Source organism: Oryctolagus cuniculus, chromosome 12 (genome assembly GCF_964237555.1).
Source record: "Oryctolagus cuniculus chromosome 12, mOryCun1.1, whole genome shotgun sequence".
In the NCBI taxonomy this organism is placed as follows: Eukaryota; Metazoa; Chordata; class Mammalia; order Lagomorpha; family Leporidae; genus Oryctolagus; species Oryctolagus cuniculus.
The window spans coordinates 17434947-17461887 of record NC_091443.1 but is presented as its reverse complement, the minus strand read 5'-3'; the positions used below and the strand labels follow the sequence as shown (position 1 = coordinate 17461887).

The 26941-nt window shown below is 44.7% G+C and overlaps 1 protein-coding gene across 1 annotated transcript in view; it reads right to left on the bottom strand.

Annotated features, from left to right (window-relative positions):
- NIPA1 (NIPA magnesium transporter 1) overlaps window positions 1-26941 on the bottom strand; it is a 47070-nt gene that overhangs the window by 9761 nt on the left and 10368 nt on the right. Inside the window, exons 2-4 of the mRNA XM_008269747.4 lie at window positions 15533-15580; window positions 4831-4921; window positions 1579-1739 (exon numbers count right to left, since the gene is read on the bottom strand). Coding sequence (XP_008267969.3) covers window positions 1579-1739; window positions 4831-4921; window positions 15533-15580 — 300 coding nt within the window. The remainder of the gene's footprint in view (window positions 1-1578; window positions 1740-4830; window positions 4922-15532; window positions 15581-26941) is intronic.

The window sequence follows — 26941 nt, the reverse complement described above, 5'->3', positions numbered from 1 at the left end:
CTGTAGGCAGTAGCTCACCCTACTGCTCCACAGCACCAGGTCCCAAAACTTTTTTTAAAAGGAAAGAAAATTTTTTCTGCTACTATCACATCTTCATACCAAATTTTTATAGAGATATTCAAATTAAACATGTTTGGTAAAAAACTGAGGAGCTAGATATACTGGTATCATCCACATTTATCAATGGATAAGCAGCGTTTGGAGATGTCCCTCCTGAAATTACTATAAAATAGAGGTCAGCAGTGTGGCATAGTAGGCTAAGCCTCCACCTGTGGCTGGATTGACACCAGATCTAGTTCTGGCTGCTCCTCTTCCAATCCACATCTCTGCTATGGCCTGGGAAAGCAGTAAAAGGTGGCCCCAGTGCTTGGGCTTCTGCACCCACATGGGAAACCTGGAAGAAGCTCTTGGCTCCTGGCTTCTGCCTGACCCAGCTTGTCACTGTGGCCATTTGAGAAATGAACCAATGGATGGAAGATCTTTCTCTATGTCTCTCCCTTTCTCTGTAACTCTACCTCTCAAATAAATATATAAAATATTTTTACAAAATTACCATAAAATAATCAGGACACTATTCTCTAGTTCTTAGGTCTTTTTTTTTTTTAAAGTCTTTGTATTCTCGTTTCTTGCAGTGTTGGAAATATATGGGCATTTATGGGCAGAAATAAATATCACAATGCTAAACATTTGGGATACAACATGATAAGGAGACAGTCTCGGCTAATTACACTATAAACCCCTTTTCAAGATGTGTAGACGTTTCTGTTGCTATGCCCACCATTGCAAATTGAGAGCTGCAAAGGAAGAGTCACTCTGCAACCTAAAGATGCTCTGCATTTGAACATCGGTGTGAAGTTTGCTTCATGCTGGCACCTGCCTAAAATCATTGCAAGCAATGCAGAATGGCCTGCTGGAAGCAATCTAGAAAAAAAATCTGTATTGTAAGGCTGGTATAATTACGTACATAGTGTTTCTAATTGAATTTGTCAATAAAAGAAGCTCTATGTCAGAAAAAATAAATAAACCTAGTCTCTGCTCTCAGAGAGCTCTAGGTAGGAGGAGGGACAGACCCCACAGGACATGGCCCACAGCAGGGACAGCAGGGAGGATGGTAAGGGGAGAGGGCAGCAGTCAGAGGTCAGGAGGCAGCCGGGTAGGTGCAGTGGTCAGAGGTGGTAGCACGGAGCACAGGGGATGGAAAGGGAAGGCGCTGATGCACAAGGTCCCAGAGGGAACCAGTGCATGCAGTGCTAAGTTCTGAGAGTAGGAGAGTCAGGAGGAGTGTGATGGAGATGAGGGAGAGGTAACAGTGACCGTGAGAATCCACTCAGGGTTCAGAGCACCCAAGGCAGTGGGTGGAAGCCCCTATGGGCAGGAGAGTGGAAGGATAAATGCACAGGACTCCAACACCACCAAGCTGGGGGTCCCCAGGTAGCTCACAGCCAACTGACACGTGGGCATGCAGAAGGCAGACCTGAGAGGCAGGCCAGGGTGGACACACGGTTCACTCGTACCACCAGAGGGCGTGATATGGAGCCGGGACAAGCATTCGTGGCAGTGTTGCTAGCGAAGAGTTACCTGGATTGGTCAGCTTCTCCTCCAGCTCGGCCTGCGTCGTCACGCTCTCAGATTTCGGGGAGTGGATAATCAGGACCACGGAACCTGCACAGCTCAGCAGACACCCCAACTTGCCCAAGATGTTGAGCTTTTCCTTCAGAAGGTAAGAAGCTAAAATGGACCTTCAGTGACCAAAAAAAGAAATCATTAAAATGTAAACCAAACTACCTGATCTGTGTCTACCAACTGAATATACTTTCTCTAGAAAAGCCACATTCTCTTTATAGCCATACCTTATTTTTCATTTTTTAATTTTTAAGAAGAAAAATGATTAATAATTATTGAAATTTATTTTTATACAAATGATATTTTCATATGAATTCCATGCAAAGCTAGTACATTGTTTGCAGCATTCTTAACTCATGACACTTTATATTATTTTCTCAGTAGATATGAAATATATCACAATAGAAAAACACATTTTCTGTTGACCAAAAATAAAAGTATTGCATCTGTATTTATAAAACAAATCATCAAAACAACTATGCTAAGTAAGAAAGTAAAAAACAAAAACTGTCAAAATAACTACAAGTAATGCATGATTTAAAAACATGGTAAGTTGGGGCAGGTGTTCAGCCTAGGAGTTAAGACACCCACACCCCATATCAGAGTACTTGGGCTCAATTCCAGTGCCAGCTCTTGACTCCAGCTTCCTGTTAATGCAGATCCTGGGAGGCACCAGTGATGGCTCAAGTGATAGGATTCCTACCCCTGGGTGGGAGACTTCGATTGTGTTTCCATTTCCGAGGTTTGGCTCTGGCCAACCCCCAGCTTTGGGAGCTCTCTCTCTGCCTTTCAAATAAAATTTGTAAAATACTTTAAGTTTAAAAAAATAAGTGAAGGCCAGCGCCACGGCTCACTTGGCTAATCGTCTGCCTGCGGCGCTGTCATCTCAGGTTCTAGTCCCGGGTTCTAGTCCCAGTTGGGGCGCTGGTTCTGTTCCAGTTGCTCCTCTTCCAGTCCAGCTCTCTGCTGTGGCCCAGGAGTGCAGTGGAGGATGGGCCAAGTGCTTGGGCCCTGCACCGCATGGGAGACCAGGAGGAAGCGCCTGGCTCCTGGCTTCGGATCGGTGCAGCACACCAGCCGTAGTGGCTATTTGGGGGGTGAACCAACAGAAAAGGAAGACCTTTCTCTCTGTCTCTCTCGCTCACTGTCTAACTCTGCCTGTCAAAATAAATAAATAAATAAATAAGTGAAGGGGCCCACGCTGTGGTGTAGTGAGTAAAGCCACTGCCTGCATCCCACATGAGTGCCAGTTAGATTCCTGGCTGCTCCACTTCTGATCCAGCTCTCTGCTATGGCCTGTGAAGGCAGAAGAAGATTGCCCAAGTCCTTGAACCCCTGCATCTAGAGTGGGAGACCCAGAAGAAGCTCCTGGCTCCTGGCTTCAGATTGGCCCAGCTCCAGTCGTTATGGACATTTGGAGGGTGAACCATCAGATAGAAGACCTCTCTCTCTCTCTGCCTCAGTCTCTCTGTAACTCTACCTTTAAAAAAAAAAAAGATTTATTTATTTTACTTGAAAGTCAGAGTTACACAGAGAGAGGAGAGGCAGAGAGAGAGAGAGAGAGAGAGAGAGAGACAGACAGACAGACAGACAGAGACAAAGAGGTCTTCCATCTGCTGGTTCACTCCCCAGATGGCCACAATGGCTGGAGCTGCGCTGATCCAAAGCCAGGAGCCAGGAGCTTCTTTCCAGGTCTCCCACATGGGTGCAGGGGCCCTAGGGCTTGGGCCATCTTCTATTGCTTTCCCAGGCCATGGCAGAGAGCTGGATCAGAAGTGGAGCAGCCGGGATTTGAACCAGTGTCCATATGGGATGCCGGCACTGCAAGTGGTGGCTTTACCTACTACGCCACAGAGTTGGCCACCTGTAACTATGCCTTACAAATAAATAAATAAACTTGTAGAAAAAAAAGTGAAAAATGCACAAACAGAAGAAAAAATAAAAGTGCTAATAGTAAATGCAGTATGTTAGTATAACAGGTGATTATTCTTCTCTAATACTTGACACTTTAAAAATGTGATAACAGGGGCTGGGATTGTGGCATAGTGGGCAAAGCCACTACCTGCAACACTAGCATCCCATATGGGCACCAAGTCGTGTCCTGGCTGCTCTACTTCCAATCCAGCTCCCTGTTAATGGCCTAGGAAAAACAGTGAAAGGTGGCCCAAGTGCTTGGGCCCTTTCTACCCATGTGGGAGATGTAGGAGAAGCTCCTGGCTCCTGGTTTCTACCTGGCCCAGCCCTGGCTGTTGTGGCCATCTGGGGAATGAACCAGTTAATAGAAGATTTTCTCCCTGTTTCTCCCTGTCTCTCTAAAATTCTTTCAAATAAATAAATAAATCTTTTTAAAATAAAAATGTGATAGCATTATGCGTTTCAATTTAATTAATTTATTTATTTATTGGAGACACAAACAGGAAGTGCTCCCATACCATCTTCTGGTTCATTCTCCAAATGCTTGCAGCAGCCAGGATGGAGCCGTGCTGACAGTGCACAGGAAATTGAATGAAGGTGGAGCCTGGACTTTAACCCAGGCACTGTGACTTGGGATGTAGACTTCCCCAAGCCATAGCTTAACAACTGTGCCAAAGTCCCACCTCGTATTTGTGATTTTTAGCCCACAGTACCATAAAGTTTAAGTAACTTTAAGGTGCAACCCCAAATACATCCATCACAAACACACTTCTCTGCAAGGATTTCAGGGTCTGGAATATAACAAAAAAAAAAAAAAAAATCAATGATTCCATGAATTAGAACCTTGGATTTTATTTCATGTCCATTGGTACTCACGTGTCATTTGTCCTAAATTACGCAATTCCAGGGGTGAGTTGGGGACTGTCCAGTATTCAGCAAGGGATGCTAAGCACCCAAATAAAACACCAATAAACTCATTTTGCTTCTTGGGAAAAGTCCATAGTCTCTAAGAAATTTTCCAGGGCAAACCCCAGGGGAGTGGCAGCATCGAACACTGATTTCCACGAATAACTTACAACTCGAAACACAGTAAGGCAAATTTCTAGGAGAAGTATTAGTAATGCACAAAACTACACCTGAAGGGTTAAAATTAAATGTCATAGAGTAAAATACTGAATATCTATCTTCAGGTATAATTTTACTGTTATCATTTTAACAGAAACATTTTAAATGAAAATTTCTTCACATCTAAACTATGCATTGAAGACCAAAACACATAACCTTAGCACTTACCCGAATGGCACTCCGAGGGCACCCAGGGGAGTCACGAGGACTGTGGGGACTGCCGTGTAAGCCAGAAAGTTTCCAATTTGGCCAACAGCCACTGTCAAGACAATCACAAGGACACCAGTGTGATTACAAAGCTCTCTTTTAGTACAGATCAAGGCTCGGCTCTGAAAGGACTACTTCTTTCCCTTGTGAGGAATCAAATCTGGGGTTCCATTTCTACTGGAGGTTCATGGTGGTCTTAGCTGGGAAAGGAGTTTGAGCCTCCTATGGAAATGCTCAATCTTTCCGACGGTTATCGACAGTGGGCACGACGCTGAGTATATTTCCACTCTCTTCACGTATCTTTGTCCTAAGGTGAATGGAGCAGAGCTTCTTGTGAACTGTCAAGTGGCCTGCGACCTACTACTCAGCTGTCTGGAGCTGGCCACAGCGACAGGCTGCTGGCACATCCAGTGAGAATGGGAGAAGTCAGACTGGTTAACTGGCAGTCAGGTTGGTCCTGGTGGAAACCGAGGGTGTGGAATGCTTGCTTCCACCTGAAGTTACCTTTAGCAAGATTAAAAGTGCCTACCCCATTCCATGGGAATTTCCAATCTTACCATGAGAACAGTGGCAGAGTGGTAATGCCTCCTGAGCTCCCAGTTCACTGTAAAACAAATTAGCCACCCTTCTGATGGCTCTTTTGTTTTCTCACGAGCAAGACAGGGTGAAAAGATTATAAATCAGGTCTTTTGATGAGTTTGTCCCCTCCTTATACTGACTGACAGCCTCTTCCCCAAAAGTGTGCTTAAAAACCCCAGGACCGAGACGAGGAGAAGCACCTGTCTCCTGCCATCAGATCAGCATGGTGCGCCAGCCGCAGCGCACCGGCCGCGGTGGCCATTGGAGGGTGAACCAACGGCAAAGGAAGACCTTTCTCTCTGTCTCTCTCTCTCTCACTGTCCACTCTGCCAGTCCAAAAAAAAAAAAAAAAAAAAAAAGAAAAAAGAAAAGAAAAACCAGGTCCACCAACCCCTCCAGGTTTTGCCTCTCCTGGAGCCCCTCTGCTGGCCACTCTGCCAGGAGGTCTCTGACTTAACTGAATCTTGTTTTTCAACACATCCTGCTTTTCTCTTTGCCTTGTCCTCTTGGAAATTCTTCCTCTATGTGAGACAAAGAAGCAAGGCAATCTTTTCCCTGCTGCTCAGATAGCAACTGCAACGTGACTCAGATCCCGTTGGACTTCAGTTCCAGCCAGTATTGGATTATCTCGCCGGACAGGCAAGCAGGAGGACTGCCCTTGCTTCTGGTTTTTTTTTTTTTTTTTTTTTTTTGAGAGTTTTCCTCTCCCTCCATTGAAGCTCTCTCATTTTCTCAAAAACACAGGGTCCCTGTCAGCCAGTTAAAGGTGGTCAGCATGGCTGCCAGCCCTAAGACTCAGGGGCTAGGCTAGCTGATTAGGTTAGAGTAACCCCCTAGAGCTGAGATTCCATTCTAACCCCTCTCTTCTCCAGTGTGGATCGGCCCTTCATAAAGAAACTGGGAAAAGGCACTGAGAGGATTGAAGGGGCTGGGGCACTCCCCAGTGTGTTCTGAAAATCTCTTGGCTGGACCCCACACCTAGACAAGCCCGTGTGTCGTTGGGCTGTAGAATACCTCCCCTCCCTCTTGCGTGGATCAGCCCTTGGCATGGGATAGGGAGAAGGCTTTGAGACAACTTATGGATTCTGGCTGGGGCTACACTCCCGGCTGGGCACCAGACCCCGACAGCCGAAATGGTACTGGGTCAGGAAATGCATTTTCCTGCAGGGAATGAGGCCCCTGCTCTTTTGAAGTCCTCACAAGCCACAAAGCCAGATGCTCCACCCTTCACACTTCTCATCTCAGCTTCGGGAACGTTGGTCCGGTCCAACTCAGCTTCCTTTCCTGGGGGACTGGCCCAACATGCGAAACTGGGAGATGGACTTGGAGTAATCTTGAAATTCAGGCCAGGGCCACTCTCTGGTTTTTGTCAAGGACTCCTTGAGCAGAAAGCAGACTCTGACAGCCCATTAGGGTGTCGGGCTGAAAACTGCATCCTGTTCTTCCTTCCTTGGAGATCAATTTGTCGGTGAGACTGGGCACAGCTTGGAGCGAGGCCACGGGCTCTAGGCTCCATGCTTCAATGAGTTTTTCCTTTACCCCAGATCCTGACAAAATTTCAGTCTCTCTCTGCTCCTCTAAATGTTTTCTGTACCTCACCAGGTCTCCTCAATTCCTACCAATTTGATTTCCTGGTCCCATTAGTGGGTATTTCCTAGATATGTTTCGTTCATTAGCTCTGGGTTCAAGTTTAATTATTCCTTTTTCAGACAGGCAGTTTTTTTTACCTAGACTCTCATTAAGTCCCCACATGAGCTGAACTTCTGTAGGCAAGTATCAGCATGTCTCTGGTATCCCACACCTTCCTTCTGAAGTCCCCTCTTCTGGGTCCCCTCTGTCAGGTCCTTCCTATGTAGCCCATACCTCAGAGGAGGTTTACTGGGGAGGATTTTATTCCCCTACTCTGCTTCTTTGTTCCTCCACCTGCCTAGTCATCAGCCTGGGTGGTAAACAGGCAGGCACTCTCTCACCAAACCCTGGCTTAAAAACACCTTGGCTAAGACTCTTGCCATGAAGGCTCATTGTTGAAATCAGGCTCAATATTAGATAAGACTCAAGGTTACGAGCAGTAGAACAACTATTTTCCTTATGTATAAGAACAAAGCATGGCCAGCGCCGTGGCTCACTAGGCTAATCCTCTGCCTGTGGCGGCGGCACCCCAGGTTCTAGTCCCAGTTGAGGCACCCGATTCTGTCCCAGTTGCTCCTCTTCCTGTCCAGCTCTCTGCTGTGGCCCAGAAGGGCAGTGGAGGATGGCCCAGGTCCTTGGACCCTGCACCCACATAGGAGACCAGGAGGAAGCACCTGGCTCCTGGCTTCGGATCAGCGCAGCTTGCAGGCCGCAACATGCTGGCCATAGTGGCCACTTGGAGGAGGTGAACCAACGGAAAAAGGAAGACCTTTCTCTCTGTCTCTCTCTCACTGTTTAACTCTGCCTGTAAAAAAAAAAAAAAAAAAAAAAAAAAAAAAAAAAAAAAAAAAAAAAAAAACCCACACACACAAAGCAAAGGTATATATTTGACCAGGCAGAGGCCCAGTCTAAGACAACACCAGTAAGGGAACTGATCACTCCCTGCGTGTTCATTTCTAACAAATACATACCCTAGGCTACAGGCGGGAAGGCTGATCAAGAGTGGGGAATATGTGCACCTTCCTCCCTTCCCTGTGGGCTTCAGTGCACTTCTGGACATCACAGCTTTAAGAGACGTCTCAAACTCAGGAGAGATGAGAAATGAGGTACGCTTCTGTTATTATCCTCTCACTCCAGACAGGAGGCAAACCATCTACTTTGAGACTTCTTGACTTCTGAGCTTAAAGAAAAATGCCTCATCTTTTTGTGTACCACTACCTGGCCTGGTTACAAGTGAAAGGATGGAGAAGTTAGCCTAAGTGAGTTCTGAGACATGCCAGCCCCTCTACTCCGACTCCCTATCTCAGAACTCTGTCTCCTAACTTGTCTCTTGCCTCTATTATTCCGCATGTGCTCCAATATGCAACAAATTCCCAGGGTCCTTAGGTCTGTCTAGTGAGCCACCAGGGTCCCTCTGTTTGACTACTGTTAAGGAGAGTTTTTATCAAGCAACCATTGCACCCATTGTTGTAATTTTACCCAGGGGGTTTCTAGGCAAGAATCCAGGCCCAGCAGCCTCAGATGATGAAGTCTTGGACTTCTTGAGTTACCTCCCGACCTGACTCCTCATGCCTGGGGCTGATCTGACTGACAGCTGCATGACTAGACACTTCTAGTATTATCTTTCTGTCTGGGGTATAAGGTTATTGTCTCTTTGTAGGGCCTCCAGATTCTCTCCCTCTACTCTGGCTCTTTGCAGGCTCTTACAGGAGCCTCCTTGCAGGTCACTGCCCTTTATTCTGTCCCTTATCTGATTCTCCTCCTCAGGAATCTCTCTGGAGGGGTGCCCATCTGCTCTGATGGATGCCCTCTCCCATCAAACCTAACACAACAGTGAACAATCTCTAATCGCATCCTTGGCACATGAGCCCCTCACCCACAGTCACCCTTGGGATCTGTCTTGCAGCTGCCTGATTTCATAGCCAGTCCCAAGTAGCAGACTGTTGAATAGGTATCATTGGCCCAAGGTGTTTTATTGGGTAAAAAGAAAATAGACTCAAATTCAATTAGAATCTAAAAAGATGTCTTTGGTAAATAACAAACTCATACATGAAAATTTGGTTCAGCTGTAACTGGACATTGGGTTTAAAAGAATTTTTCTCTTCTGAATCTAGAAAGATCATTGCCTTTAAAAAAATAACAAGTTTCTGATGAAATAGCAGTGGGTAATCAGCACTTATTATAGCCTCCTAAGGTGGATTTTTCCAATCTCTGGTTTAATATCACTGACTCATAGCTAGAATTTTATAAAATGGACTAGAATGCCATGTTAATGTAATTTTGACTTTAATTCAGATAAATGTGTGATATAATATTAGCATCTTAAGTCATCTAGGTGTAATTGCTAAATGTAAATTGGGTAAAGGCAAATGAGCTAATTGTGTCTAAATGTAAACTCTGGTACTCTTAGCACCCTATGGAAAAACTATTTGGGTTTGTTACCATATGTTTTCATAAACTGTCTATATCAAAAATAGTTTAACAGTGTTTGAAAGTAACTAAAGTTGAAATCTGATGTATTATCTTATTAAGAAAATGTTGTCTTAAGTTGCAGATTTTAAATGGTTATTTCAAAATGTAAATCAAGGAAATCAGCAGATGGAAAAAGCTTACAAATAAAACATGTTCTTAACGTGTTCTTGGCAAGGAAGGTTAAGAAGGAAAGACTTTTTTTTTTTTGAAAGGACATGGTTTGTAAGAATGACTTTATTCTGATGGCTAGTTCACTTTAGACTGAAATGGAATAGATAGAAATGTTTAAGTAAGTTGCTGAAGGTGTGAGGAAGTCACAGAAGGGTATGAAAGAAAGAAATTTTTGGATACAAAAGCTATTAATCTATTTTTCTTTGACATATAATTAGAATTTGATCCTCTGTTAAAACAATGAGGTTTCTGCAATACACGTATGTTAGTAAATATTTTGAAGTAGTCTTAAAAATGTGTTTAGAAACTGCAGCATCTCCTTGTAATAGTTTGTGTTTAATCGGGGACTCTGTCAGTTTTCTAGCCAGCCCCAGTAAGCTATTTTCTCTTTCTTCGTTCTGACTCTGTTAAAATTGTTCCAAGTTATGGGATGATTCCATATGCTAACTCCTATATTTAAGTTTTTATTTCCGATTTTTGGGATGACCAAAGAGATGCAGATTTTGTGTTTGTTTATTTATTTATTTATTTATTTATTTTTATTTTATTTATTTTTTTTTTACAGGCAGAGTGGACAGTGAGAGAGAGAGACAGAGAGAAAGGTCTTCCTTTGCCGTTGGTTCACCCTCCAATGGCCGCCGCGGCTGGCGCGCTGCGGCCGGTGCACCACGCTGATCCGATGGCAGGAGCCAGGAGCCAGGTGCTTTTCCTGGTCTCCCATGGGGTGCAGGGCCCAAGCACTTGGGCCATCCTCCACTGCACTCCCGGGCCACAGCAGAGGGCTGGTCTGGAAGAGGGGCAACCGGGACAGAATCCGGCGCCCCGACCGGGACTAGAACCTGGTGTGCCGGCGCCGCTAGGTGGAGGATTAGCCTAGTGAGCCGCGGCGCTGGCCCAGATTTTGTGTTTTGTTGAAGTAATCTATTGTGTTCTCTTAATATTTCTGTTAAGTTCTGAATAGTTAAAAACAGCTGAGTTTTAAGAGTTATGGTTTGTTTAATTATCGTTATTCTAAACATTTTGGTGATCACTTTCTAACAATAATCAAATCTTGTCTATATTATGTCATGAAGTTAAGGGATCCTGTTTCTACTAGATATTTTAAGCCTTCTTGGCAACTTTGACAGGCATTCAAAAAATCCAAGTTCCAAATTCTTTGGATTTTGATATTTCCAGTTGGGCCCTGGGCAATGTCAAAGGATATATCTCTCATCTTGTAGAGATGCCAACTAATAAGACTATTTGGATTACATTAAAGATACTGTCAAGATGTGAAGTGGTGCTAAATTTTAAGTTATCATAATATAAAATGCTACTATCATACAAATGTCCAAAAGTTACAAAAGTTAAATGATTTTTTTTTTTTTTGACAGGCAGAGTTAGACAGTGAGAGAGAGAGACAGAGAGAAAGGTCTTCCTTTCCGTTGGTTCACCCCCCAAATGGCCACTACGGCTGGTGCGCTGCGGCTGGGAGCACTGTGCCGATCCAAAGCCAGGAGCCAGGTGCTTCTTCCTGGTCTCCCTTGCGGGTGCAGGGCCCAAGCACTTGGGCCATCCTCCACTGCCTTCCCGGGCCACAGCAGAGAGCTGGACTGGAAGAGGAACAACTGGGACAGAATCCGGCGCCCTGACTAGGACTAGAACCCGGGGTGCCGGCACCGCAGGCAGATGATTAGCCAAGTGAGCCATGGTGCTGGCCTAATGATGTTGTATTGTTATCAGACATGATGGTTATCTTAATGAAAAAGGCCAGAGGTCTAAAAGGGATAAATGTTCTGTAATATCCTATAGGTGCTTTCAAAAATAATGTGTGGAGGAAGCAAGTGCCTCTTTTCATTGGTTGATGGGTTTACAATTTTAATCATGACTATTTAAAGTCTTTTGTCATCTACAGTTTTGTGTTCTCCAAACACTAAAAGTCAGATTTACTGCTCATGGAAGTTAAAACATTGTTCCTTCTGTGTTTAAATATGTCCTCTTATAGGTTCCAAAAGAATTCTTTTTTCTCTGACCTCTATTGTTAGAAAAATAGATAGACAGTGCTGTAAGCAGACAAAGCCAATAATGTAGTACAGGTTCCAACTGAGAAAAAATACGGTTAATTCAGGTTACTAAGAGCAGGAAGTAATTCTAGTCAATTGATGGTAAGTTAAAAAAACAGGTAAAAATTTTAAGAAGCTATTACTGAAACTGCTTTATTGTTCTACTTTGTATGTTACATTATACGCATGTACAAATTGTATGTCTACATGGGAAAATTTATTGACTGCTTTAATTGGCTTATAGGTAAAAGATTGCTCAAATTTAAACTAGTAAGTTAATCAATGATACCTTTTTGGTTCATGTGACCTAAATAAATCTCTGTAACAGATATTTAAATCTGTTAGTAGAAACTAAAAATGTTTAAGTTATTGACATGTTTATACTTTTGGGTTTGCTGGTCAAACAAGTTACACTTGTGTTAGATATTTAAGTGATGTTTCCAAACATATGTACTCTTGTCTTGAAATTTATAGAAGGCATTGGACCTTCTGGTAAATGTTTTCATAATTTGTTATTTGAGAGAATTGCTTGCTAAGTTTTCATTTGATATTAAGTTATTAACAAAGCGATCTGGGAAGGCTGACTTGTTCCCTTATTTCTCTATGCTCTTCAAGATGGGAAACTGACTCTATTCTGAAGGGCTCTCCAGGATATACAGTTTGATCTTTAGACCTTATAAAAGGAATGGCTAACAATTTTCTGTAATAATAGCCCGGCTACATATAGAAGACATTAAGATTTCACAGCTAGATTTACTTTGTCATGGGCACAGTAAACAGACAAAACGTCACTTTTCAAACCAAACGAAGGGGACGGCACTGTGGCATAGCAAGTAAAGGTGCTGTCTGCGGTGCCAGCATCCCATATTGTTGCCGGTTCAAGAACTAACTGCTCCACTTCTGATCCAGGTCTCTGCTATGGCCTGGGAGAGCAGTGGAAGATGGCCCAAGTCCTTGGGCCCCTGCATCCATGTGAGAGACCCAGAGGAGGCTCCTGGCTCCTGGCTTCAGACTGGCACAGCTCCAGCCATTGCAGCCATCTGGGGAGTGAACCAGCAGATGGAAGACCTCTCTCTCTCTCTCTCTCTTTCTGTGATTTTCAAGTAAAATGTAAATCTTTTTTTTTTTTTTTTATTTGACAGGCAGAGTTAGACAGTGAGGGAGAGAGACAGAGAGGAAGGTCTTCCTTCCGCTGGTTCACCCCCGAGATGGCAGCTACAGCCGGTGCACTGCGCCAATCCAAAGCCAGGAGCCAGGTGCTTCCTCCTGGTCTCCCATGGGGTGCAGGGCCCAAGCACTTGGGCCATCCTCCACTGCACTCCCGAGCCACAGCAGAGAGCTGGCCTGGAAGAGGGGCAACCGGGACAGAATCCGGTGCCCCGACTGGGACTAGAACCCGGTGTGCTGGCACCGCAGGCGGAGGATTAGCCTATTGAGCCATGGCGCCGGCCAATATTTGATCTTAAAATAAGGACATAGCTTTCCTCATGGGCACTGTCTACCTCACAGAAAAACCACTATGAGAACATGCCTGTGACTATAGATCTCTGCCTTAGACCACCAAAGAACAGAGATGAGACTGAGCACCCCCTTGACTTGCACCCTCTTAAAGGCTGCCTCGGTGGCCTGCTTTAACAGATAGCAGGAGGAAGAACAGCAAGCCAGGCAGCAGGAGCAATATAAAAACAGGTGGCAGGCCAATTAATGGCTGCTCTACACAGTGATCTGCCATCCAGGAGACCCAACCGGCCAGCCCACCACAAATGGCATTGGTTTGCAATATGGAAATCCAGGGCTTCAGATGGACACAGAAGTCAGCGTACGAAGAACCCTGGCAGCTCTGTCAGCCAAGAACTGGGTCATTGGAAACAGAACTGCCCTAGAGGTTAAAGGACTCCTGGGTCAAAGCCAGACCCAGTTGGCTCTAAGTTGAAGAAAGCCCTTTACTCGGCCCAGCTTCCAAAGTAACCACCACTGTTGAGGGGACAGCCAGGCGGGGTCCACAACACTGCAGGCAGAACTGTAAATTTCCTTTAGAGAGGTCACCTGCCTTCTCTTTGGGCTAGATCTCCCAGGCCGGTTAGGTAATGGAAGTCAACAGGGTGCCTTCTCTAAGGAGGTTCACACCTCCCTTATGATGTCTCTGCCAGTACCCCATATGAAAAGATAGATAGGACTGGGCCTCATACCTGACCAGGCCCTAATGCCCACCTGATTATTATCAGATTCCTCTTGTCTATTTGCCTCTCAGTGGGAAAATTTTCTCATGGTTTGGACAGTACCTTTCTTAGTTCCTCTAGTAATGACTGTCTTTTGTTTTAGACCCTGTGTATTTAATCTGCTTGTTAGATGCGTTTTCTCCAGACTCGAAACAGTGAAATTCTAGATGGCCATGCACATGAAACCTCAGAAGGAAGCAGTTTCTGGAAGCTGGCACTGTGTCTTCTTTGAGAGGCCACCTCCTGCTGGAACCCTGAATTGACTGTCAGTCCCTACTCTGCCCCTACTCAGCTTGACTGAACCAGAGCAGTTGCCGTCCCATAACCCCTAATAGAAGTTAGGGTCCATTCTTCTGGGGGAGGGAATGTGAGGAGTCAGACTGGTTAACAGGCAGTCAGGTTGGTCCTAGTAGAAACTGAGGGTGCAAAATGCTTGCTCCCACTGCTTCAAAAGTTATCTTTGCAAGGTCAAAAGTGCCTGCCCCACTCCTTGGGAGCTTCCAGTGTTACCACTAGAATAGCTAGGGAGTAGTGATTCCATCCTCCTGAGCACACAGTTACTGTAAAAACAAGTTACCAATCCCACCACTCGGCAAGTAAGATTACAGATCAGGTCTTTTGGTGGGCTTTGCCCTTGCCTTGTAACTGAACATCAACCTGACTGTCAAGTTTTTTCTTCCCTAAAATTGTGCTTAAAAACCCCAGGACCACCAGCCCCTTCAGGTTTTGCCTCTCCTGGAGCCCCCCTCCTGGCCACTCTGTCAAGAGGTCTCTGACTTAAATAAATCTTGCTTTTCAATAAATCTTGCTTTTCTCTTTGCCTTGTCCTCTTGGAAATTCTTCTTCCATGTGAGACAAAGAAGCAAGGTCATCTTTTCTCTGCCGCCCTTTCATCAGTAACAAAAACACGGCACCCTGCACCAGCCCACACCATAGACTCTTCCCAGACAGAGCTTGAGAGAAGCTCTCGGATGAAAACAATCAGCACTTGCCTAAAGATGAGACAAAAACACCATGTGATATTTCTACTTCAATTGTGCTGTATGTATTTATAGTTCTGAACTCTTATATTGTATTTGTACTTGTATTTATGTGATGGCACATGATCTCTGATACGGTCTTAAGTGAGTCAAGAAACTCTCCATTCAATCAATTGCACAGAGCAAAACCAGGCAGTGTAACACATGGAATTTCACCAAATGTCAACAACCAACTACCCGTGAGCAAGCAGGAGGTGTTTCAGTTTCTTGAGGTCCAGGACACTTTGTCCTGGAAAAATTCAGCACTAATCATGGGCAGCAGGAGCCTCTGCCATCTCTCGTCCGGTCATCATTCCACACTCTCCCATCCTTTCCCTTCCAGGAATGGAGAGGACAGCTGGAAGGAGGAGACTGACTGCAGAGGGAAGCAAGGTACCCAACTGACACTTTCTGTGGCTACCTTTCCAAGAACGGAGTCAAGCTCACCCCACCCCCTCCAGCCCTGCCCAGAGGAACGACCACTCTCTGGAAACAAAGGAAAGGACCAGACTCTATCTCATGGGCTACTTACTTGCAATTGTGCCAGCCCACCACACAATGTCCGTTAAGTAGGAGGTACCTATAAAAGAATGAGTAAAAATGTCAGGTTGATAAGCTAAGCACTTAAATTTTTACATGAAAAGGAAAATTGAAAAAAATAAGGAATGTCATGCAATTTACTCACCATATAAACCTTAGTCCATAAAGAGCATGAGAAACCACTAAAGTGTCAGAGTGGATATGTCTGCAATCAATGCAGGCTGACAGAACTTAACAAATGCAAGCTTTGTAAATTGGTTTTCTTTGGCCCAATAAACCACTACACATACGGCAAATTTTCTTTGGAATGGAATTTTATGTTGATCTCAAATGAGAATGAGTCATTAAAGTACAACTCTCTCATGCATTTACTATAAGCCATTTATATGATAATTTTACTATCCTATGGTTCAATGGCTTCTGCTTAAACAGGTTACTCAATTTTCTTAATTTAGAAGGCTGAAATGACTCCTTTTTTAACCAGTTGAGCACTAAATCCCTACAGTCACACAAGCTTTAACATTTTTCTTAAAGATTTATATATTTATTTGGAAGTCAGAGTCACAGAATAGAGAGAGATCCACCAACTGGTCCACTCCCCAGATGGCTCTGACAGTCAGGGCTGACCGAAGCCAAAGCCAGGAGATTTATGTGGGACTCTCATGGGTGCAGGCACTGAAACACTTGGGCCATCTTCTGCTGCTTTTTCCAAGTCATTATCACGGAGCTGGACTGGAAGTGGAGCAGCCAGGACATGAACCAATGCCCATATAGGAAGCTGGCACTGCAGGTGGCAGCTTTATCCTCTAAGCCACAACACATGTGCCCAAGTTTTAATGTTTTACATGGCACTTCCCTTGTATTCTCTTGCTATCCTTTACATATTTCCCTGCAGGACAGGCAGAATCGGAGGAACTACCTGTCCTCCCCACACATTGGTCTTTCCACGTGCCCCATGGGACAGGTGCTTACAAACAGGTTTTGCATCTTGTGAGACACAGCTGTCCTTTAGCTTTGTCAAAATGCTTCTAGGCTGACTTTCTCCCCTTGCAGATAAAAGTATCTAATTCAAATTGGTTTTTTTAAAAGATTTATTTATTTCTTTGAAAGACAGGATTACACAGAGAAGGAGAGACAGAGAGAGAGAGATCTTCCATCCTCTAGATCACTCCCCAGATGGCTGCAATAACTAGGGCTGTGCCAGGCTGAAGCCAGGGGCCAGAAGCTTCTTCTGGGTCTTCCATGTAGATTCAGGGCCCAAGCATTTGGACCATCCTGCATTGCTTTCCCAAGAGCATTAGTAAGGAGCTGAATCAGAAGTAGAGCAGCCAAGAATTGAACTGGCACCCATATGGGATGCTGGCTCTGCAGGCCTCAACTTAACCTGCTGTGCCACAGTGCCTGCCCACATTGGATGCTTTAATTCTCAGTAATAAAACCACAGTATTTTGGTATAAGGAATATAGGAGGCCACACTGCTTAATGAAGGAAGCAGAACTACAGGTATCATAATAGTTGTTTACAAAATGAAATGGGGCCAATATGTAATGACAGAACAAGTGGAATGATAAAGTTAAAAATGACCATCTCACAACATCACAACAGAAACTAATTTAGGCACGAATCATAGGTACTGAAACAAGTGGATGGGGGCTGGCACTGTGGTGTAGCAGGTGAGGCCGCTGCCTGCAGTGCCAGCATCCCATATGGGTGCCAGTTCGAGTCTCAGCTGCTCCACTTCTTCTTCTTCTTCTTTTTTTTTTTTTTTTTTTTTTTGACAGGCAGAGTGGACAGTGAGTGAGTGAGAGAGAGAGAGAGAAAGGTCTTCCTTTTTACCATTGGTTCACTCTCCAATGGCCGCCATGGCCAGCGCACCGCGCTGATCCGAAGCCAGGAGCCAGGTGCTTCTCCTGGTCTCCCATGGGGTGCAGGGCCCAAGCACTTGGGCCATCCTCCACTGCACTCCCGGGCCACAGCAGAGAGCTGGCCTGGAAGAGGGGCAACCGGGACAGAATCCAGCGCCCTGACCGGGACTAGAACTGGGTATGCCGGCGCCGCAAGGCAGAGGATTAGCCTATTGAGTCGCGGCGCCGGCCTAGCTGCTCCACTTCTAATCCAGCTCTCTGTTATGGCCTGGGAAAGCAGTGGAAGATGGCTCAAGTCCTTAGGCCCTTGCACCCATGTGGGAAACCCGAAAGAATCTCCTGGCTCCTGGCTTCAGATCAGTGCAGCTCCGGCCATTGCGACCATCTGGGGAGTGAACCAGTGAATGGAAGACTTCTCTCTCTCTGCCTTTGTCTCTGTAACTCTGCCTTTCAAATAAATATTTAAAAAGAAAATAAGTGTGGATGGAATGCTGCAGTCCAAAAAAAAAAGAAACAAGAACAAGTGAAGTGGATAGAAGTTTGCTGGGGAACAGGATTGTTACACAGGCCCTGGGAATCACCCCTACCAGTTTGTGGGGTGTGTGTGCTTCACTAATTACACGAGAAAAAGTTCTCTTCACAGTCGAGAACCTGGCAGACATCAGCTTCACTGGGTGGTCAAAGTGCAGATTACCAGCAGTGGGACAGATGGCATCATGTGACTCCTGAAGGGATGTACTGAGAAGGACATCACACAACCTCTGTGATGTTCCTGCCAAACGCACAGCTTGAGGCTAATCATAGAGAAACAGCAGACAAAGCCAAACTGCGAAACAATCTCTGCATTAGCTGGCCTGACTCTTCAAAAACAACAAAGTCACAGAAGACCAAAGAACTGCTGCAGATGAAAGGAAACTAAACAGAGGAGACGTGGTACCAGGACACACAATGCTAAGCAAAAAAAAAAAAAAAAAAAAAAAAAAAGTTGCTATTCAGGGAAGTAGTGGGGTAACTGGCAAAATTTGAATATGGACTACTGTAGACAAAAGTAACAAAATTCTTTTTTTGCCCAAGAACTTGATTTATAGTTCACTTTCTGGCTCTAGAGCGCTGACAGCCAGGCTGCCAGGCAACAGCACTAATGGTTATAAAAATAAAAAGCCCTCTGATGGGCAAATGACACCTGAACTGCAGGCCTGTGAAAGGACACGCGAGCCCCTGGTTTGGGCTCTCTGAGTGCGATGCCTCTGGGGAGACATAGGCCTCCTTACGGGGTCCGGAGCTCTGCCTGTGACTGCAGCACTGCCCAGGCACAGGGCTTCCTCGCAGAGAAGCTGTACAGCTCTGTCTCTAGGCCCTGACATCACTGGGGCTCTGTCTTGTGTCCTTCTGAATGCATGCCATACAAACGTGGCCTAGTGTCCTACAAGTTGGAAAGTTTAGGGAGGCCCAATTATGTCTAATAGCAGATACTGCAGAAATACTAGTTATTAAAATACTCAGTGTTAAATTTCCTGAATGTTGCTCATCACACAAAGGCTGTTTAAGAAAATGTTGCTGCATCCTGCAAAATGCTTGCTGAATATTTAATGGTGAAAGGTTACGATGTCTGTGGCTAGACACTGGTGTGAGAAGCCCCATGGACCAGCTGCTTAGCAAAGCTACCATAATTAATTAAAGTATTAAAAAATTAAAGTCTCTGTAAATTATCTTTAGGACATAGAGTAAATATCCCCTTTTTCATTCTTCATTTTTGTAATTTGATTGCTTTAATTCTTTTTTGCTTAGTCAGTCTAGCTAAAGGTTTCATTATTCTTTGCAAAGAACCAACTTTTGGTTTTGCTGATTTTACTGTTTTTCCATTTTCTGTCTCATTTATTTTACACATTAGAGTGTACTCTTTTCTCTGGGTTTAATTTGCTCTTTTTATCCTAGTGTCTTAAGGTGGAAAATCAGGCTGCTGATTTCAAATCTTCTCTTTTTAAAGTTTTCATTTGTTTCTTTGTTTATATGAAACACAGAGAGAACGATTCCCATCTACCAGTTCACTCCCCAAATGCCTGCAACAGTCAGGATCTGAGAAACCAACTCAGGTCTTCCACTTGGCTAACAGGAACCCAACTACTTGAGTCAAATTACCTGTGGCTTCCAGGGTACACATTAGCAGGAAGCTGGAATTGGGAGCAGAGCTAGACTCAAACTCAGGTACTCCAATGAGGGATGTAGTGTCCCAAGTGACATTTTAACTGCCCACTCCTTTTCTTTTTTATATATAGGCATTTGCAGCTATAAAATTCTTTAAATTTTAAAAAGTTTATTTATTTGAAAGAAAGAAGCAGTTAGAGAGAAAAAGCTCCCATCTGGTGGTTCACTCCTCAAATGCCCACAATTGCAAGGGCTGGACCAGAACGGGAGCCAGGAGCTAGAAACTCAATACAAATCTCCCAAGTGGGTAGGATCTGTAGTAGCAGGAAGCAAGAATCAGGAACCTAAGCCAGAATCAAACCCAGATACTCCAATGTGGTATGTGGCATCTTGATCACTGGGCTAAACACCTGCCCCCGCAGCTACAAACTTTCCATCATGTGCTATGTTAGCTGTATCCCATCATTCTGCTATTTTATGTTTTGCTTTCATTCATCTCTAAGTATTTTGTAATAGCTCTTATGACTTCTTCTTTGACTCATTTTTTAAAAAACTATTTATTTATTTATTTGAGAGGTAGATTACAGAAAGAGAGAGGGAGAGACAGAGAGAAAGGTCTTTCATCTGCTGGTTCACTCCCCAAACAGCTGCAACAGCTGGAGCTGGGTTGATCCAAAGCCAGGAAGCCAGGAAGCCAGGAGCTTCTTCCGGGTCTCCTATGCGGTTGCAGGGGCCCAAGCACTTGGGCCATCTCCTACTGCTTTCCCAGGTCACAGCAGAGAGCTGGATAGGAAGAGGAGCAGCCAGGACCGGTGCCCATATGGTATGCTGGCACCACAGGTGGAGGATTAACCTACTGGTCACAACGCTGGCCCCCGACTCATTGTTTATTTAGAAGTGTGTTAACTTATTTATTTAGTAATTTTGTAAATTTCCCTCTGCTACTGATTTCCAATTCCTTTCAATTGTGGTTGGAGTATACGCTTTGTATAGTTTCAATTCAATTAACTGATGCCTGTATAGTGACCTACTCCCTGATCTATCCCAGAGAATGTTTCACAGCACTTGAGGACATTCTGCTGCTTTGGAGTAGTTTTACAGATGCCTTTTACATCTGGTTGGTTTATATTTCCGTTCTAGACTTCAAATTTCTTTGCTGATCTGCCTAGTTCTTTCAATCCTTTATTGAAAGTAGGATATCAGGGCCGGCGCCGCGGCTCACTAGGCTAATCCTCCACCTAGCGGCGCCGGCACACCAGGTTCTAGTCCCGGTCGGGGCACCGGATTCTGTCCCGGTTGCCCCTCTTCCAGGCCAGCTCTCTGCTGTGGCCAGGGAGTGCAGTGGAGGATGGCCCAAGTGCTTGGGCCCTGCACCCCAGGGCGACCAGGATAAGCACCTGGCTCCTGCCTTGGGATCAGCGCGGTGCGCTGGCCACAGCACACCAGCTGCAGCGGCCATTGGAGGGTGAACCAACGGCAAAGGAAGACCTTTCTCTCTGTCTCTCTCTGTCTCTCTCTCTCACTGACTGACCACTCTGCCTGTCAAAAAAAAAGAAAAAAAAAAAAAAAGGTAGGACATCAAAGTTCCCAACTATGATTGTTGAGTTTTCTCTATCCTTATGATGTCAGTTTATGCTTCTCATTATTCTGGGGCTCTACTGTTAGGTGCATATGTATTTTAAATTGCTATGCTGTTCTGATGGACAAACCAATTTATTGTTTTAAATGTTCTTTGCCACCCCAGCTTTCATTTGTTTAAAACAGGATATTTGTTATTTCAAATGACCACCAACACATTTCATTCCATAACGTCCCAAACTCATTTTCAGGGAAGATTTATATAGTAATTTACACAATGTACTTTCAAATTCTATATACAATACAATAAAGATTGTAGGGACCAAGAATTATGGAAGTGATCACAACTTTTCCTCTTAGTCTCTGGCAAAGGCAGAGAAGAGAAAAAAAAAAAGGTTGTTTCCTTTTATTGATGAACATAGTTTGGTTATGAGTTCTTGTGAAGTTCCAGAATTACTGCTACAGCAGAAGCTGGACTGAGCCCTTCTACAGTGAAGCTTGTTCAAAGATGTCAGTGGCCAATGCAGTTGGGCCCATGGGTCCTTCCCTTCCACTGCATGGTTTTGCCAACACTGATGACCATCATACAGCACCTTTATTGGTGGTTTGAAACTGACCACATTACCAAAATGGGGAGGAACTTGGGATACCAGGTACCTAGGAATGAGGAAGTGACAGGCTTTTGTTCTCCCTCTAACAAGGGGTTTGGTTCAGTTCCAAGTATTTCGAGCCTTCCCTTCCCTACTCCCCAGCAGGGGCTTGCATTTGCTGAAACCCAATTGGGTTTAAATCATCCTCACCTTTTAAACCATTATGCAAAATCTTTTGCTTCCATGGTTGCTAAGCAAGTCAGAGTTCTATCTGGATGCCTCTTCCATCCCCCAACACCTACCCCAAAGCCTTAGCTGTAGATTAAAGTGAAGCTCCTGCATATGATCTCCAAGGGCTGCAGACCAGGAACATGTCCTTGGTCTGCCCTGCAGGAAGTGCGTAGCTCTGCCTGAGTGCCCATCTACCTGTGCCCAGCTACCTCACTGAGCCAGCTGCCCCAGATTCCTCCCCACTTCTTCAGCCAGGAGCTGCTGGGAGCCTAGCCTCTGTGAGCCCTAGCCTCTGTCACAGATATTTTCTTGTTATGTCCTAAAACCACAAGTTCTCTTCACAGTTTCACCTCCAAATGTCAATGTCCCTAAGGATCCTAATGTTACTCAGCCAGCACTCCCAGCAGGCACCTGTTCAAGCCTCTGCCCACACTCCTCCTCTCCCCAGCTGGTGCCTATCCTCTCATCCTCTTCAGGTCCTCTGGCCTCTGCAAGCACAGTGCGCCACAGGACTGAAGAATGTTGAAGATTTTCTGCTTGTTTTACCACAGTCATGCCTCTTCCCCCAACTCCTAGGCGTGGACTACAGAGCTAATAGTGGCTAAGGTCTGGGTTGTTGTTTTTTTTTCTTTCTGCCCTCACATTAAAACCTTGGACCCTAACTGACAGCACGTAGTTGTTTAGAACAGCTGAATTATAAAACAAAGAAGTGTTTGTGCAAATACAAGAAGGACTTGTCAGGATGATAATCTCAAATGGCAGCGATGTCATCTAACAGGGGACTTATGGCTGCTAAGACCTTCCATTTAGTTATCAATGTAAATCAGAAATGTCCTCAAAATATAACTTTCTGGCATAGAAATACAAATGGGCATCTAATTTATTTGCCTTCTGGTCAAACCATGGAAAACCTGTTCCCACTCAATGCATGCTCCCAGCGGCAACAGTAGAAATTGCTGCTAACAGCAAAGCAAAAGAGGATCACTATGTCCCTTGTAAATGAGTGTCTTGACTTCAGATTACAAAAAAGGACACTACATGGCTTGTACAGAATTCTTTAAAAGGGACTGCGAATCATAGGAAGCACACTGCACATGGGAGTGTAAAACTCTAGTGGTAAAATGTCAGCACTTTCTAACCATTTAATTATACATCCACTCCATGATCCAGCTCTGCTACTCCAATGCATTTACCTGAGAGAAATGAAAATATTTATGAAGTCCAAAAATAAATATAGAGGAGGGATTTTTAAAAAGTTCATGAAAATTCATATACATTTTATAAAAACAAAATATAGCCTTTTAAAAGATTTATTTCTATTTATTTGAAAGTCAAAGTTACCCAGAGAGATCTTCCATTCACTGGTTCGCTCCCCAAATGGCCACAACAGGTGGGGCTGGGCCAGGTTGAAGTCAAGAGCTAGGAGCCTCATCTGGGTCACCAACATGGGTACAAGGTCTCAAACACATAGGCTGTACTCTGCTGCCTTGCCAGGCACATTAGCTTGGAGCTGGATTGGAAGTGGAGCAGCTGGGACTCAATCTGGTGCCTCTAAGACATGCTGGCATCACAAGTGGTGGCTTAACCCATTATGCCACAATGCTGGCCTCAACATACATAGATTTCAAATTTTTCTTGCACAAAATAAATTGTTAATATGTCTATACAGGATGTAGTCTGAGTTACTTAGAAGGTAAGACAACAATTTGAAAACAGCCCCTATCTGAACCACATGAATTCTGCTAAAACTGAAGCAAGAATAAACATTAAATTGATGATGATGCTTGTGTGAAAGAATTGTGAAATCATTGATGCTTTATGTAAAACTTTAGAGGACAAAGCCCTAAAGAAATCATTAGTTTACAAATGGTTCACTTGGGGGCTGGTGCTGTGGCATAGTGGGCTAAGCCTCTGCCTGAGGCGCCACCATCCCATATGGGTGCCGGTTCAAGTCCCAGCTGCTCGTCTTCTGATCCAGCTCTCTGCTATGGCCTGGGAAAGCAGTAGAAGATGGCCCAAGTCCTTGGGCCCCTGCACCTGCATGGGAGACCCAGAAGAAGCTTTTGGCTCCTGGCTTCTGATTGGCCCAGCTTTGTCTGTTGCAGCCATTGGGGAGTGAACCTGTGGATGGAAGACCTTTCTCTCTCTCCCTCTCTCTGTCTGTAACTCTCCCTCTCAAATAAATAAATAAAACCTTTTTTTAAAAAAAAAATGGTTCACTTGTTTAAAAAGGAATGAGAGGAGACTGAAGATGAGGCCCACAGTAGCAGAGCATCCACATATTTGTGAGGAATATTTAATCTATGTCCAACCTGAAGAGGACCTACAATTAGCAGAAAGAACAGCCAACACCAAAGACATCTCAATTGGTTCAGCTCACACAATTCTAACCAAAAAATTCAAATGGAGAAAACTTTCTGCTTGCTGGATGCCAAAACTTCTGTACCCAGACCAGTGGCAGACAAGAAGAGCAGAGCCTTCAATGGACATTTTCAGCAAGTGGAATCAAGATCTAGAAGCATTTCTTTGAAAACTCCAAACAGGAGATGAAATGTAGTTTACCAGTGTGACCTAGCAGACAAAGCACAATCAAAGCAATGGCTACCAGGAGGTAGAAGTGGTCCAGTCAACGCAAAAGTGGAGTGGTCGCCAGCAGACGTCATTTTGCTTGTTGACCTTCTCAAGTGCTAAAGAATGACAGCATCTGAGTCTTAGGAGAACATTTTCAGAAAGTTAACCAAAGCTTTAGCAGGACCGTGGCTAGGACAGCTTCAGTAGAAAGCCCCTCTCCACCACAACACTCCTGCTCATTTCTCTCATCAAAGCGCACTGTTGTGTTTTGATGGGAAATTGAGAGGCATCCGCCTTACAGTCTTGATCTGGCTCCTTCTGACTTCATTTTATAATCTTTTTTTAAAGATTTATTTATTTTACTTCAGACTCACAATTACACAGAGAAGGAGAGGCAGAGAGAGAGAGTTTTTCCATCTACTGGGTCACTCCCCAGATGGCCGCAGCAGCCGGAGCTATGCCGATCTGAAACTAGGAGCCAGGAGCTTCCGGGTCTCCCACACGGGTGTAGGGGCCCCAGGACTTGGGCCATCTTCTACTGCTTTCCCAGGCCACAACAGAGAGCTGGCCTGGAAGTGGAGCAGCCGGGACTCAATCTGGAACCCATATGGGATCCCGGCTCTGAAGGCGGCGGCTTTACGCGCTACGCCTAAGCGCCGGCCTCTTGTTTTCTAATCTTAAAAAAATCCTTAGAGAGCACACTTTTTTGGCTCAACCAATAATGTAAAAAAGACTATGCTGACATGGTTAAATTCCTGGGACCTTCAGTTCTTTAGGGGTGGGCTAGTCTCACTGCTTACAAAAGTGTCTTGAACTTGATGGAACTTGAGAAAGTTTTCATTTTCTATTTTTATCTTTTCATTTTCTTCACAAACTCTTTGAAGGCCCCTCATAAAAATTTTAATTTCAGTTTTGTTAAAAGCAAACATTTGGGAACAATCAAATGTTCATCAAGAAGAGAACAGATAAGTGAACAGAGGTATGATGCTCAAAAAGTGAAACACTAGTCAGCAATAAAAATGAACATCCTACTGATACCTAATACACACATTATGATGATTTTTCACCATGTTCAACAACAAAAATTCAGGGCCAATGTTGTGGCACAGCAGATTAAGTTGCCACCTGCAATATGGTCATCCTATATAGGTGCCAGTTCAAGTCCCGACTGCTCCATTTCCTATCCAGCTCCCTGCTAATGTGCCTGGGAAAGCAGTGGAAAAATGGTCCAAGTGCTTGGGGTCTTTCACCCATATGGGAAACCTGGAAGAAGCTCCCAGCTCCTGGTTTCAGTCTGGCCCAGCCCTGGGCATTGTGGCTGTTTGGGAAGTGGGCAGCAGATGAAAGATCTCTCCACCTGCTAACGCGTGTTCTGTCCATGTACACACCGGCAGTTGGTTGACTTCTGCGAGTGTATTTTCTCTGAATACATTTGGTCTGGCTGTGAGTTCATATTCTCTCTCCTTTCTCTTTTCTGAGTTCTTTTTCCTTACATTTTGGGGCCCTATGTGGGGAGCGGAGCGGAGGACCTGGTCTCTGGGTATTAGCTGTGATCCCCCACCCTTCCTCTGAACTTTCTTCTTTCTGAACTCCTTCCAGACTTTTTACTGTCTCTGCTCACCCCTACCTTCTCTTTCCTACAATCTCTTTCTTCCCTTCTGACCCAGAAGGCCCTGAGAAACACCTCTCCAGGACACTTTCTCACTCCCACTTGCACTTCTCATTTCCCCAAAAATTCACAGTCAGAGCCTTTGCCAGATCTCACCATCACATGCCCACATCGGACCTAATTCTCAGCCTATCAGAGTGGTAAGAGAGATCTCCTCACCTCAAGCAAGCTGGGGCAATGTTTGTGACTGGTTCGTGCCCCCTTGTAGGGCCTGGGGTGCTGGGTCAGGCCAGTTTATCCCCACCTCATAGGGCCTGGGGTATTCAGTAGGTTTCCCTCACTTGGAGGAAACGTGCATCCGCCACAGCTTAGAACTGGGGCACTGGTCTAAGCATGGGAATTCTCACCCTCTCCTCTTAGAGGTCTCAGAACTTAGGTTCTCCATTGGGGTTTTTCTTTCCCCAGGGGGACGCCCCGTGAAAGGACTCTTCCTTCAAACCATATTTTGCTTAATCCATAGGTTCCAAATTTCGACTTCCCTCTGGCCTGCCTCTTAGAAGACTCGTGCAAGCTGGGCCTGTAGACAGGTAATGCAGAAGCAAAGCGGAAACGATTCATCCATTTCCACATTAAAATTGGGCCTTGATATTAGTCAGACAATGATTCTGTTTCAACTCAAAATTCTCTAAGATTTTAATAACTTTACAGAGAAATGGCAAATGGCCAGAGGTCCCCTATTCCAAGACTTTTTTCTCCTCCAGGGTCAACTTTCCACACCCCAAGTTCTCATGGAGGAAAGTCTGGAACCTTCC